The following is a 13,259-nucleotide window of genomic DNA, read 5'->3' as shown; positions in this document are numbered from 1 at the left end:
CGGTCCTTGATGAGTTCACCCCACAATAGCATCTAAGCTTCCCTATGTAAATTTTTGTTGTAAAAAACTGGATCACAGACACCTCATGTTTGTTGTTCATTCATTAATCACTGCTTGTTAACTAAACATGACCAATTGGTCATGCATCAAGCACCCCCTTTTGCTCTGCTACGCAAGAACCCTGTGCCAGTTGGCATCCAGGACAGGTATCAGACTGCTTCCAATCTTTCTTTCCCCCACACCCTAACCTCAGGTGCAACTGCAAACCACAGCTCTAGCATCCACTAAACCATCTCTCAAGGGACCCTTCTGCTGGGAAATCAATCTTGGCTCCTTTGCCTTGCTTTGTGCCCCAAAACTAACTGGGGCTTCTGCCTAACCTTTCTGGCTTTGCATTTAAGGCCCTTTTCTGCCTTTCTTTCCTGATTTTGAACTAGGAGATCACTGTGTCTGGTCATACTAGCCCAACAAATTTTGCAGCTCTACAAGCTCATCTCAACAGATACAGATATGTAACCTTGGCCTTTGGCAAACCTAACACTATTTCTTTCCTGCCCCTTTTTTCCACACACTCTCTCTTCCTTCCAGACCATTGCACAGGCAGGATGTGCGGGATGTGTGCTCTGTCTCCACAATGGCAGACCACACACCCCTCGCCACACTTCCACACAAAGGGAACAGCCTGAGTGTTCTCTGACCTAAAGTAGTGGGAGCCTCTGACCAATCAGAAGATGCATGTACAGCACCTACGGGTAAAATATTTCTTTTGAAACCTTAACCAGCCTCCAATCCTAGATTGCTAACAACTAGCCTGGGTATTGGGATGCTTCTTCATAGGAAGGGGGTGCTGCTCTGCTTTCCCACCCTCCCTTCCAACATAGATTTCACCTGCATGTGCATGTTACAAATATCTTAGAGCGTGCTCAGTAAGATCTTGTTTTGTGGCTCTCCTTGCCCCCACCCATGTGGAAATTGTGATTTGAGGTATGAAGAGTGGAAACGAAAGCCTTTCGTGTGATCTTTGACAAATCATCCTGACTCGATACTGCAGTCATCTGGTGCATGTGTGATCCCCTCACTTAATTGCTTATATAATATCTAGAATGTGGCATTCCTACTCACCCGCAGCCCCAGACCCCATAGCCTTAGGGTACACTACACCTTTCTTCTTCTCTGTTTCGAGCTGACCACAGACCACATCCCTCGGGAATTAAAAAAAAGGCACATTAAACCCAAATGGTGTCATTAAGAAATATTAATGCTGTCATCAACTAGCATTAATAAACATGGCAGCACATCAGTGTCCATTAGCTTAACTCACGTTAGGGGAGCGTACTGGCCGTGTGGCGATACACGAATCTCTACGGGCAGTTACAGCTGAGTAGCCTCCAAGCAGACAACATGCCGACAGGGCTATTAAAGTAAAATTTGTTCATCCTGGGTGGCATTGATGTGTCGCAGCCCAGCCCAGCTCCCTACCATCAAGTCTCTTGTGCGTTTAGCCATTTCAAAGAAAGTGATGGGGAAATAAAGGCGCTTTTCAAGGCTTCACAAAGGTTGACACCAGCCTTTGGGGAATCTGCTTCTTTGGCCTCATTATAATACTTTTCACTTTACTGCAATAGGCTCCAATAAGACACAAATGGGGGCATTTGGATTCACTGGGGAACATGCATCAAGAGTACAGATATGCTATATTTAGTGCAACATTTCTTAGCTGTTTCTACTGTTTTGTTTTTAAACCTTTTCACTCCTTGATTCCATCTTATCTTCCTTCTTTTCTTTCTCTTTTAATTGCCATCTCGTCATTTTCCTTCTGCTGATGCTTTTCACTTGACCAAACCTTAGGTGATGTCCTCTATTTTCACTCCTCTGTCTGTCCCTCTTAGTACCCCTTTTCTCTGGAACTCTCTGCCTCCTGACAAGAGCCATCCGCCATCCATGAGGCTGACTGAAAGGCTTGTGTTGAGTGGTGAGTTGGGGGAGCGATGCCCCACACCTCATATCTGCCTGCTGTCCCCTTCCAGCCCACCACCCTTCAGCTGCTTCAGTTTGCTCTCCATTCGCCCTCATCCTGCTCTCATGCTAGCGCAGGGGTTCCCAAAGTGTGCATCACAATGCCTTAGGGCAGGGGTGTCAAACATAAGGCCCGCGGGCTGAATGCCTCTCCAGGAAGCAATTTATCTGGTTCCCATTATAATTGGGCTCTCTCAGCTTGATAATTGGGTTCTTTCACCACACCAGTCCTGATTCAAATAAACCTTCCAGCGGAAGCTTAAGACTTTTCTGTCTGGCTTTTACGTCTGGCTTTTCCACCTTAGATTTTTCTATAGCTTTAGTCACTGTGGTTTGCTTTTGCTGTGCTGTAATGACTGCTGCTAAAGAAATGGTGCTTGTGCCCTGTGCTCTGCTGCTCTGTTTTTGTTTGTCTTCACTACGTTTCATCACTTTTAATGCACCTGCTGTTATGAGTGCTTTATTCGCTGCTTGCTGGTTTTATTGTTTATATTTGTATTTTATATGTGATTAAGTTTTTTAAATTCATTGTTGTGAGCTGCCTTGGGCATTCTGTTTATTGTTGAGGAAATACAGTCACTTCTCATTGTCCTCTGGAGTTAGGTTCCTGAAAACCCCAGCACACAGCAGATCCCCAGATAGCGAACCATTGACCAATTGGATCAGTGCAGTTAGGGGATTACCTGCCAGCAGCAGAGACAGAATCCAGTGGAGACCAGCATGGCAGAGTCCAGCACAACAGTGGAGACCTTCAAAATGGTGCCCATTACTAAGGCCCCATTTTGAAGTGCTGTGTAGCATTCTGAAGATCTATACTGGATGCCTGAATGTAGCAGAGACCTTCGGAAGGCAGGAAAGATCACAGATAGCCAAGAACACCCTGCAAATGGTGTGAGGTGTCAGTCCAGCTGCCTGTGGATTAGTGAATTCATGGGTAGCAAATTGTGAGTAGTGGGAATGGACTGTGGGCACAATCCTAACCAACTTTCCAGCACTAAAGTAAGGGCAACACAGCTCCAAGGTAAGGGAACAAACATTCCCTTACCTTGAGATGGCCTCCATGACTGCCCCCAACTGCAGGATGCAGCACACACCCATTGGCATTGTTATGTCAGAGCTGGAAAGTTGGTTAGGATTTGGGCCTGTCTCTTTTCTTGAGACTTGGACCTCTCATATCTTCCTGTCCTGCACCCTCCCTCCCTCTCCTTTTGTGTCCTTTTTTCTTTACTTAGGGTGTTGTGTTTTTAGGGAAAAGAAACCTGAAGTCAAGATCTGTTCCTTTTCATAAAATTATTGTATAGTGCTTAACTGGTGAAGCACTTTATAAATAATGAATATTATCATTCTCATTCTTCTTATTACTTGCTGCCCCAGAGAAAAGAGTTGAGCTACAGGTAAGCATTTTCTGGAACTCCACTCCTGTGCTGACTTTAGAGAAAGGCTCACTCACTGAACTATTTCCATGAGCAACATCCTAACAGGCAGATATGAATGCAAATCCATATACTGATATTTGCTTAATTTTCAACCACGCCTTTGAAAGGGCCCTAGAAAAGCAGTGCCTGCGTTGGCTGTTCAGAGATTGGAGTATCGTAAGATCTCAGCAGCTTTTAAGCATAGTTCACTATCTAGCAGACATATCTGGATCTAGAACCATACATGAGATAGGTACTGTAAGTTCTTGGGCCATGACTTTTAAGACAGATTTCAGAACCAAGCCAGCCACACAGCAGTAACAAGTGGTAGCGGCTGTGCCAAAGCCAACAGTGAACACGAGGATATTATTTTCAAATGAGAGATTCCAGAAAGGGATGGAAAGCTTGATTCCATCTTCCACTGCCCTGTGTGCTTGGCAGGCAAGGAAAGTGATTTATTCCTCCTGATAAATGGGATGGAGTGGATAAAAAGATTAAATCATCTCACCCTGCACTCACAGAAATGTGCTGCTGACCCCATGCACGGGTAGGGTCAGGAAGAGTCAGCAACAGGGGGGCTAGAGAGCTCCATTGTGGGCGGGCGGTCTGCAGGCAGTAATTGAAGTGGAATGAGGAAATTCTTCTACCAGACCATATCTTTCCAGAAGAGGAGGGGGACACATCTGCTTTCTTCAGTAAACGAGATTGGAGCCGGTCTCCTTGCTGGGAGTGAATGGAAAGCAGCCTCAACTCCATTCGACCCACCATTCAAACGAAGGCTATTTAGCTAATAAAAAGTCCCAAGATCAGTTATGAATAGGGCTCTGGAGATTCTGGCAAGAAGTCTTTTCCCTGAAGAACCCACAGGCTGCTCCATTATTGCTAAATGAGTCAATGGCTTACAAATCTACGATGATCTAACAACCAGAGTTGTCATCTAACTGGTTTTTAAGTGGTTTGACCTGGCTCTGCTATTGTGGCAATGCAGCATAGCCTTTTTTGTTGTTGCTAACACTACCTTCATACCCATGTCAGCCAGAAATGTGCGCTGCTTGTCTGGAGTCTCTCTGTGCCACCAGGCCATTCCAGATGAAAAGGGCAGCTACAAACACCATGGCCCCACCATGGAGCGGTCCCTACACAGCATATTTTCCTGCAACTTCCACCTGCAGACCACGACATGTGGCAGCTCTTAGACTTTTCATTCAAGGTGATGCATAGCAGGAGCCCCTCCCCAGAAGTTATGTCTTGATGGCATTTTGATATTTTGTTTTGTCATGGGTGATTTATTTGCAAGGGCCTACTTAAGTATCAACTTTTAGGGGAAGAAGTTTGGGGGTACCTCAGTTTTGCAGAGGACATCTCTTGTGAGGCAGTTGCCACAACATGCACAGCACACCGTCCAGAAATAGGGAAGATACCGATTTGGGAACCCAAGATAGTCCCTTACCCTCCTTATCTGTGGACTCAGCACCTGCTGATTTCAGTATCTATGGATGCTGAACCCGCAGCTGGAGGGCCTCAGTCAGAACACTTCTGGACATGACTGGAAGTGCCTGCCAATCACATCTGAAGGTGTTGTGAGGCCCTCCAGCCGCAAATTTAATTATCCGCAGAATTTGGTATCCATGTGGGGTCCTGGAATGGATACCGAGCAGGGCCAACTGTACTTATGCTGATTTCTAAAGAAAACAATATCATGTTTTTCATTGAAGTATGTTAAATTTGCTTCCACTCCACTGACATTTCCAGTAGTCTTAAGTTGGAGAACTTATATAGTGCCTGACAGGTACATTTATCCTGCCCGGTCAATCCAAATCTCTATTGCAGGAGTAGTGAAGTAGAGGCGGTATCTCTTACAGTCCTCCACTACTCCGGGTAGCTTTTCTCTTCAACTATCTTGTCTAGCATTTTGGATTTGGCTTTAACCCATTTTTGCCCAGTCCACAGGTGTACACATTTGGTCCCTGTTGCGTATGTGACATCAGGCAGAAATGGCTTAAGATTACATAGACTATGAAGAGGGGGCAGGCATCTAGGCAGCTTTGGTTTCTGACCAGCTTCTTCCTGAAAGCAAAACTAGATGTGATATCAGAGATGTGATAATGCATCTTATTTTTCAACTAAAAATAGTTGCATGTACACCCCATTTTGGATTGAGGCCACAGGGGGAGGGCGTGTTAAATATTTCTCCAATGCGGAATTCCCTGGAAAAATCCCTCCTTATTTATTAGCATGGAGGGGAAAACGTATTGTATGTCACAGTTGGATTGTGCCTTTATGTTTTCCCTTCCACTACTAATAGCAGACCACAGGGCACAGGGAGAAACAGTTTAAAAAACTTCCCTGCCCCACACCTGATCCCCTCTGCAGGTTTCAACCAAGACAAACAAACAAGCAAAAAGGCATTGTAGATGCAATCACACAATTTCAACATCACATCTAGGTTGTCCCTCAAAAGTTCTGAGCTTCTGAGTTAAGAAGTGCCAGTTAAATTCACAGGTAGCATTGCCGGATCAAAAATTTTAAAAGGGTAGGTAGGTATTCAGTAACCCAGAAGAAGTTTCTGGAGCACTGTCCACACAAGTGTGGTTGCTCATAATTTTGATTGGATGCTGTAGTTGAACCCCTAGGACACAAAAACAGTGCCAGAGTATTCATCCTTCTGCTTATGAAAAGGGGAAATGGTTGCATGTACCACTGCTGAACTCTTTGAGAGCTCTCCTTGAGCTGTATTTGACCGCAAAGGTAGGATATAAATTCTCTAAAATTAAAAAAAGAAAAGAAATACTTGTTCTAGTCATTTTGTTAAGCCCCCCTTTTGATGGAATGGTCAAAGGAGCAGGGAGTTCCAAAATAAGACTGTGAAATACATTTGTGAGAGACTACTTGTGAAAAAATTGTTTCTGGGTTTGGTAACTGCTCCCTAAACTCTACAGAGGCTGAGCAGAAGTCCAAAATTGTAGTAAATGTCTTCTAGCGGGCAAAGTTGTTTCTTCTGAGCACATCTGTTGAATTTTTTCCTGTCATGAATCTCTTAAAAGCATAGGAACTATACCATCCCCAGGGATATCACTAGGGTTTGCATCTCCTGATACGAGAGCCCATTACTTCACCCCATGACAGACCTCCTTCCGTACCAGACCATCCAGAATAAATTACAATATCTTACACACAACTGAAATGCAGTGGCATCACTAGGGTTGGTGTCACCCCCATTCTCTTTATTCATAACAAGGACAGGTCACCTAACAAATCAGTAACCAATGAAAAACCAGTGGCCAACTTGGTGACATGAGCAAATATGAATTCTGGTATTAGCTCTGATCAATGGAAATGTCAACTGATTCATACTGACACCTTATTGATACCCTGGTGTGTCATAACAACTCATTGGCTCTTGGAACAGTCAGTCTCATCAGACAATTTTGTGTTATGAAAATCCACTTTTTGTTACTTAAGGCAGTTGTGTTTTCCTTTTCTAGTTATTTGACCACAGCTTTTCATAGAATATGGATATTTCAACATGGTTTGTTTCATGCATTCTGCATGAAATTACACATTGAATGATATACAACTCTATGGTATTATTTGATGTTCACATTTTTTTGCCAGTAGTAGTGTCATCCCCCTCCAGTGCATCACCTGGTGTGGTCTTCACCCAAAAGCAATGCCACTGCCATCCCCTTGACTCCAAAAAGTGATCACTCAGAATCAGACATTTGTTCTTCATTCATCATTCATTTATTCCTTCTGTAATTTTTGTTTTTGAAAGCAGATACTAGAAGTTTTGAGTTATCCGAAATGGTTATCAGTATACTATTACTGGGAATAACTGCTACTGCTGGAGCAGGCTAGACCTGAAGTATGCTAGCAGATCTGGAATGTGTGGGTTGTATTGAATAAACAGGGAATTTTACTGATCAGAATGATATGTAGTGTTAACACTAGTTAGGAGGAGGGAAAGGAAGTACAGTAGCAACAGGTGCTACAGAAAATTGCACAGATCATCTGCACAAGACATGCTAATAAGATTGTAATAACGATCTTATTAGTTCCTTGTTCTTTAATCTCTTTTTTAGTGACTTCCATCCTGACTTTGCTCCCTAGTTACTTCATATCAGCAGCATAAATAACAAAGGATAAACAACTTCTTCTAGATTCTGAAAAATTCTTCATTTCTTTATGTTAACCCAGCCATTTTCAGTGTTTTCCCCCCTCATGGCACACTGACCTTCTTCTCTCTGGTTTTCATCTCTTGTGATGTCACTTCCAGCTTCTGGGAAACTCTTCAAGGTTCTGTGGCTCTGATCCTAGGGCAGCTGTCTGTAGTAATGAACTATCTATCCCTCTTCCTCTGAGGGTTCCTCAGAGGTTCCTCAGAGGGTGTCAGAGCTGGCAGAGGAAGAAGGATAAACCATTACTACTGACAGTTGCCCTAGAAACAGAGCCACAGGACCTGGAAGAGATTTTCAGCTGCTTTGCTCCCACAACACACCTGCAGACCTTTCCTGGTACACTAGTGTGCTGCAGCCCACAGGTTGAAAATTGCTGGATTAACTTGAAGCCTAAATAGGAGATATAGGAAGGCAAAAACCTATCTGGTATCTGTTTGAAACTGTGTCAAAAGTGTATTCCTCTATCCATGGTGCTGGGTTACATAAGAACATAAGAACAGCCCCACTGGATCAGGCCATAGGCCCATCTAGTCCAGCTTCCTGTATCTCACAGCGGCCCACCAAATGCCCCAGGAAGCACACCAGATAAGAGACCTCATCCTGGTGCCCTCCCTTGCATCTGGCATTCTGACATAACCCTGATATAAATTCTGACATAATAAGACAAAGTCCTACACTGGGCCTCTCCCCACCTCTCCCCACCTACCCCAGTTGATGCATTGGGCATTACCACTAGTATTGGTACTAGAGGTTGATTTGGCAAAGTGGGACCTGTGAGACCACCCTGCTCTATCTTGTTTTTTGACATGTACATTTTTGAAGGAATTAAAAGATTTAGGGCACAATCCTAACCAGGTCTACTCAGAAGTAAGTCCTATTTTGTTCAATGGGGCTTACTCTCTGGAAAGTGTGGTTAGGATTGCAGCCTTAGAGTGCAAAAAACTACTGGATGGCTGAGCAGCAATAATGCTCTTAGCAGTCATTACAGTCCTAAAAAAATACATTAAAACATCCATGGATATTTATACTGGCCATCTCACCTCCTTAGTCTCCCTGCTAGATTGGAATATTTAAAGTAGCATCGAAAATGGAGCTGAGGTGCACCATAGTCACATATTCAGGCATTTTTGGGGAGGGATGACTTCAAAATTGTTTGGTGAAAATCCATCTTTCCTTTGTATTCAGTGTGGTTGCAGAAATACTCAGTTGATCTCCAATGGCACAGGTCCAATTGATTTTAGAAGACATGGATTGGATTAAGTGATATTATATTTCTATGTCAGGCTTCCCAAGTATCCCAAGTAAATATTTATGCAAGCAGGGAAGAATATCAATTTTTTTCTAGCCCTGTAGGTAATGGAACCTAAAACGTTGATATTGGTGCCAAATGCTGTTCAAAATATCTTACAATAAGGCCTGAGTAAATACTACAAAAAAAGATCAAAACCAACTCCTTGAACTGAGCCTGAAAGAGTCTGATGGCCAGTAGTTTTCACTTGTGAGGTTAATGGCCCAATCCCATTCAGTGTGCTTTGCATTACTGTCAATATGCTGGCAGGAAAGCCAGAACCTTCCTGCATGTGCTGGTGGACATTGGGAGGTCCACTGGAGCAGGTAAACCCAGCTCAAGGGGTGGAGTGGGGGGGCATGAAATGGGGAGATAGGGTGGGGAGTGGATGGATCAGACCTGGGAGCAGGGTGGGTTTGGCAGCAGTGCAAGCCAAACCCAAACCCCCTTCCCAAGCCTGATCTGCCTGCATGGTGCAACGCAGACTTGCACCAGTGATATTGTTGGTGCAGGTCCAAGTTGCACCATAGCAGTTGCTGGGGCCTGAAGCGGAGCTAGGGGGAGGAGGCACAGTAAGTACAGCATGCTCTAGAATGCACCATGTAAGCAGCCTCTCTCCCTCGGCATTGGAGCCATTCAGGGCAGCAATGGTACGTTGCCATTGCTGCCCCAAATGGCTCCAGCACCAAGGGAGAGGTGCTGCTTACTGTTGCGGCGCATGCCATACTTACCGCCACCCCCTCCCCAGCTTTGTTTCTGACTGGGGCTTATCCCAGGGCAAGGCAATAAATGTTCTCTGACCCCGAGGAGACCTCCAGCAGCTAGAAACTCCCATGGGATGCAGCAGAAGTCATACTTGCGCTGCTTCATACTGTGCAGGGATTTAGGCAGAATTGGGCTATTGGTTTTGGACCACTTCACATATGTACAGCTAAGATGGTCTAAGTGCATCTAACAATCTAAAACGTACATGCAGTAAATGCCTCCTGGCAAACATAGGTTTCATACATGTATACTTATCAGGGAACTGAGATTGACTGAAGTCCTATTGCAAGTGTACCTGGTGACAGCTCTAGGTATGCTGCCTGATAATGTGTGAGACAGCCCTGTGTGTCATCCTCTTATGCATCTGAGATCATATCTGAGCTCAAAACAGTGTAAAAATGGTACATATAAAGATTTTTCCCTGGCCTGTGCCACTTCACCCTCTGTGTATTCTCCTACAACAAAGAGTTGAATTGTTCAGTGGTTTTTCATCCTTCCTTCTCATTGTGTTGTGCTTTTTTAAACCTGAGTGTTTCACTAAAATGGCATCAAGGTCATTTAAATCTCAAAGTGAATGGAGTAAACTGAAATGCTGCATATCTAAAGTATTGGGGGTATAAATGGCAAAAGCTCAATTTAATAACATATTGGCTATTTTATAGATACTCGTAAGAAGGTGTTAACCCTTCAATGTTTTTATGCACACCTCTGGGTATTTTTGAGTTTTGAAAAGAAAAACTGCACAACGAAGGTATCAAGAATCTGCGAGGTCAGAGAGGAATTAGTATTGGGAAAGTCATTACAGTCCCCAGATAGCATCTTATATTTCTGTACTGTAAACAATAATATAGTTCAGTACTTTTGTATTAAAATGGACTTGTCAAATATTTCATTTTTGTTTTTAATGTATGACTCAGGATCCAATCCTAATTAAACTTCTCTTTTGCAGGTGCAGTCATGCCAATGGAGTGCGTGCTGCATCTTATGGTGGGGAGGGCAGCCACAGAGGTCTCCTACTTAGATTCCTTATCTTGGGGCAATCCTCTGCTGCCCAAATGGTTCTCCTTGAATCTACAGCAGCCATTTTATTGTAATGGATGTAAAGGAGAGGGAAGAGGAGAGGGAACAGGGATAGAATCCTGGCACATGCAGTGCCACCAGGATCTACCTCCCCCACCCCCATTCTGCCTTCGAACCGTTCCCCTCCCTTCCCAGACACTTTCTCCTCCTTCCCACACTGTTCCTTCCCTTCCCCACATTGTTTCTCTCACCACCTGTCCCCTGTCCCAGCTTACCTGCACTCCTGTGGGTAACCGGTAGCAACAGCGGGCTGTCAACACCATTGCTGTTTGTAGTGGCAGCACCAAAGTGGCCAATGGCAGCATGCTGTGCGCCTCACTGTCTAGCCATTTATGACAGCAGACTCTGTTCCACAGTCTTAACTCTTAGTTTGGATTAGCCTGTAAATTGGAAACTCCGTCCCAAAATCAGATTTGTAAAGTGTTCTTTCACATTATCGGAAGATTAGCACATATTGCAAATATAAAATCTGGATTTACTGTAGCAACAGCATCCACCCATAATGCAAATAGTATGAGAGAAGGTTAAGTGCAAATTTTAGCATCACATTTGAAGTGTCCTCCTTCTGCACTGAAGTCTCTGGAACTTTGTAAGGTGAACACCCTACAAGGATGCAGTTCAGAAATATGATTGCTGCCCCTGCTAGGTCTGCAGGCATCTTCTGATACCTCACCCACCATCTCTGTGTGCCAGCTTATATTTGTACTTTTTGAAACCATGTCGGTGACCTTTTTGCCATTGCAAATATACTAATTAACCATTGCTTGAATACCTGCTCGCACAATAGTGTCAGGGCTTTTAAAGCAAGCTTTTGTGGGCCTCTCAGCAACCTGTTGCCCAGATAACAGGTCCAGTGTGATCAGTCTGTCAGTCCCTGTATGCCACAGTGACAGCACAGCCTGTGATTCAAGGAAACTGTATAATGTACTGGATTGCTACATGCAAGGCAGTGACACTTTAAATACAAATTAACAAGCAAACTACAGCTCCCACCAGTACATTTGCCCTCCCTGTCCCTTCGGTTACATTAGTCTGAAAACAACATGTCAGGAGGGTTTTGAAAAAAGGAAAGTTTATGGAAACTTGAAGAAACTTATTTTCATATAGTCATGAAAGACACCATGGTGAGTTTTTTTTTTTGTTGTTGTTCCTCTCCCCCCTTTTATGCAAGGAGGCTATTGGAAAGTAGCATCTATTCCTCTTGAATGAAAATTTTGGTTGCTTTGTCACTGATAAAGTTGATCATGAACTACTATTCCCTAAACCTGCAAAATCCTCATGGACCAGGAGAGGAGAAATAGTGGGATAGTTGTGGTAGCCATGTGGGCATACTATTGCAGCATGGTGATTGGTGCTTTCCCTGTGCAGTTGCTAGTTGTGCATCCAAGAGTGCCATGGAAATTGGTGGACAACAGAATACTCATCCGTTTTCATAAGCTCTAGTGGCCATCTTAGCAGGACTATATGGCTATCTATTCTGTTGCCTTTATTTTAAGAATGTGTGTCAGGAGACAAAGGCCTCTAATTGAGTCCTGTGTTTACCTGCTTTGGATGATCTCTTTCTGACATTGGCAGGTATACTTCACATTCCAGCTTGCTTTCTGTTCTTGCCTCCTCATGTTCTTCTGAGTAGGGTTTGTAATATACGTAGAATAGCGTTTCTCAAACTATGGGTTGGGACCCACTAGGTGAATCGCGAACCACTTTCAGATGGGTCCCCATTCATTTCAATGTGTATTTTATTTTTAATATATTGGACTTGATGGTATGTGACTGCATTTGGGAAATGTTATAAATCTGTACTTTTAACAAGCTACTATGCATTTGCTTTTAACAATGATATCAATGGGACTTACTCCCAGGTAAGTATGGATAGGATTGCAGGATGTTTGGTGATTTTTTTTTTTAACAGATCAGCAACTGCTTGGGAGGGTTTTTACATAATTTTTTAAACTTATATTTACTGTAAACTTTTGATTTACATACTTGTTTAATTCAATTTGATTTTTCATATAGATGTGTTCAAAATGTTCCCGCTTGATGATGATATTCTAACCACAACATCACTTCCAGGTTAATGACATCACTTCCAGTGGGTCCTGGCAGATTGTCATTCTGGTGCTAAAAAGTTTGAGAACCACTGATAGAGAAAGAATAATGGAAGGCCAAGAGCTCTGTTGGGGTGCACACAGCTAATCTGCAGCATTATTCCTCTCATTTCAGGGTGCTGACCTGAAGAATGGGAATCCTCAAGGCCGTGTATTAACAGGTGAGCTGAAACTGGACACACCCTATGAATACCAATATCATTCAGTCGTATCACTAAATGGAAGGTACAGAGCCAGGATGGTGTAGTGGCTAATTGGACTTTGTCCTGGAAGATCCAGGTTCAAATCACCAAAGCCATGAAGCTTCCTGAGTGACCTTTGGCAAATCTCTATCAGCTTCACCTACCTCACAGAAAATAATATTTCTCTTTCTTCAGCTAGAAAAAATACAGTTAGCTCAGTGGATAGC

General features: G+C 43.6%; 1 protein-coding gene across 1 annotated transcript in view; it reads left to right on the top strand.

Annotated features, from left to right (window-relative positions):
* Positions 1-13,259, top strand: part of PEBP4 (phosphatidylethanolamine binding protein 4) — a 292,098-nt gene that overhangs the window by 240,058 nt on the left and 38,781 nt on the right. Inside the window, exon 5 of the mRNA XM_066639716.1 lies at positions 12,966-13,011. Coding sequence (XP_066495813.1) covers positions 12,966-13,011 — 46 coding nt within the window. The remainder of the gene's footprint in view (positions 1-12,965; positions 13,012-13,259) is intronic.

This window comes from Tiliqua scincoides, chromosome 11 (genome assembly GCF_035046505.1).
Source record: "Tiliqua scincoides isolate rTilSci1 chromosome 11, rTilSci1.hap2, whole genome shotgun sequence".
NCBI lineage: Eukaryota > Metazoa > Chordata > Lepidosauria > Squamata > Scincidae > Tiliqua > Tiliqua scincoides.
Note: the sequence above shows the minus strand (reverse complement) of the source record. Positions and strands in the feature narration are given on the sequence as shown.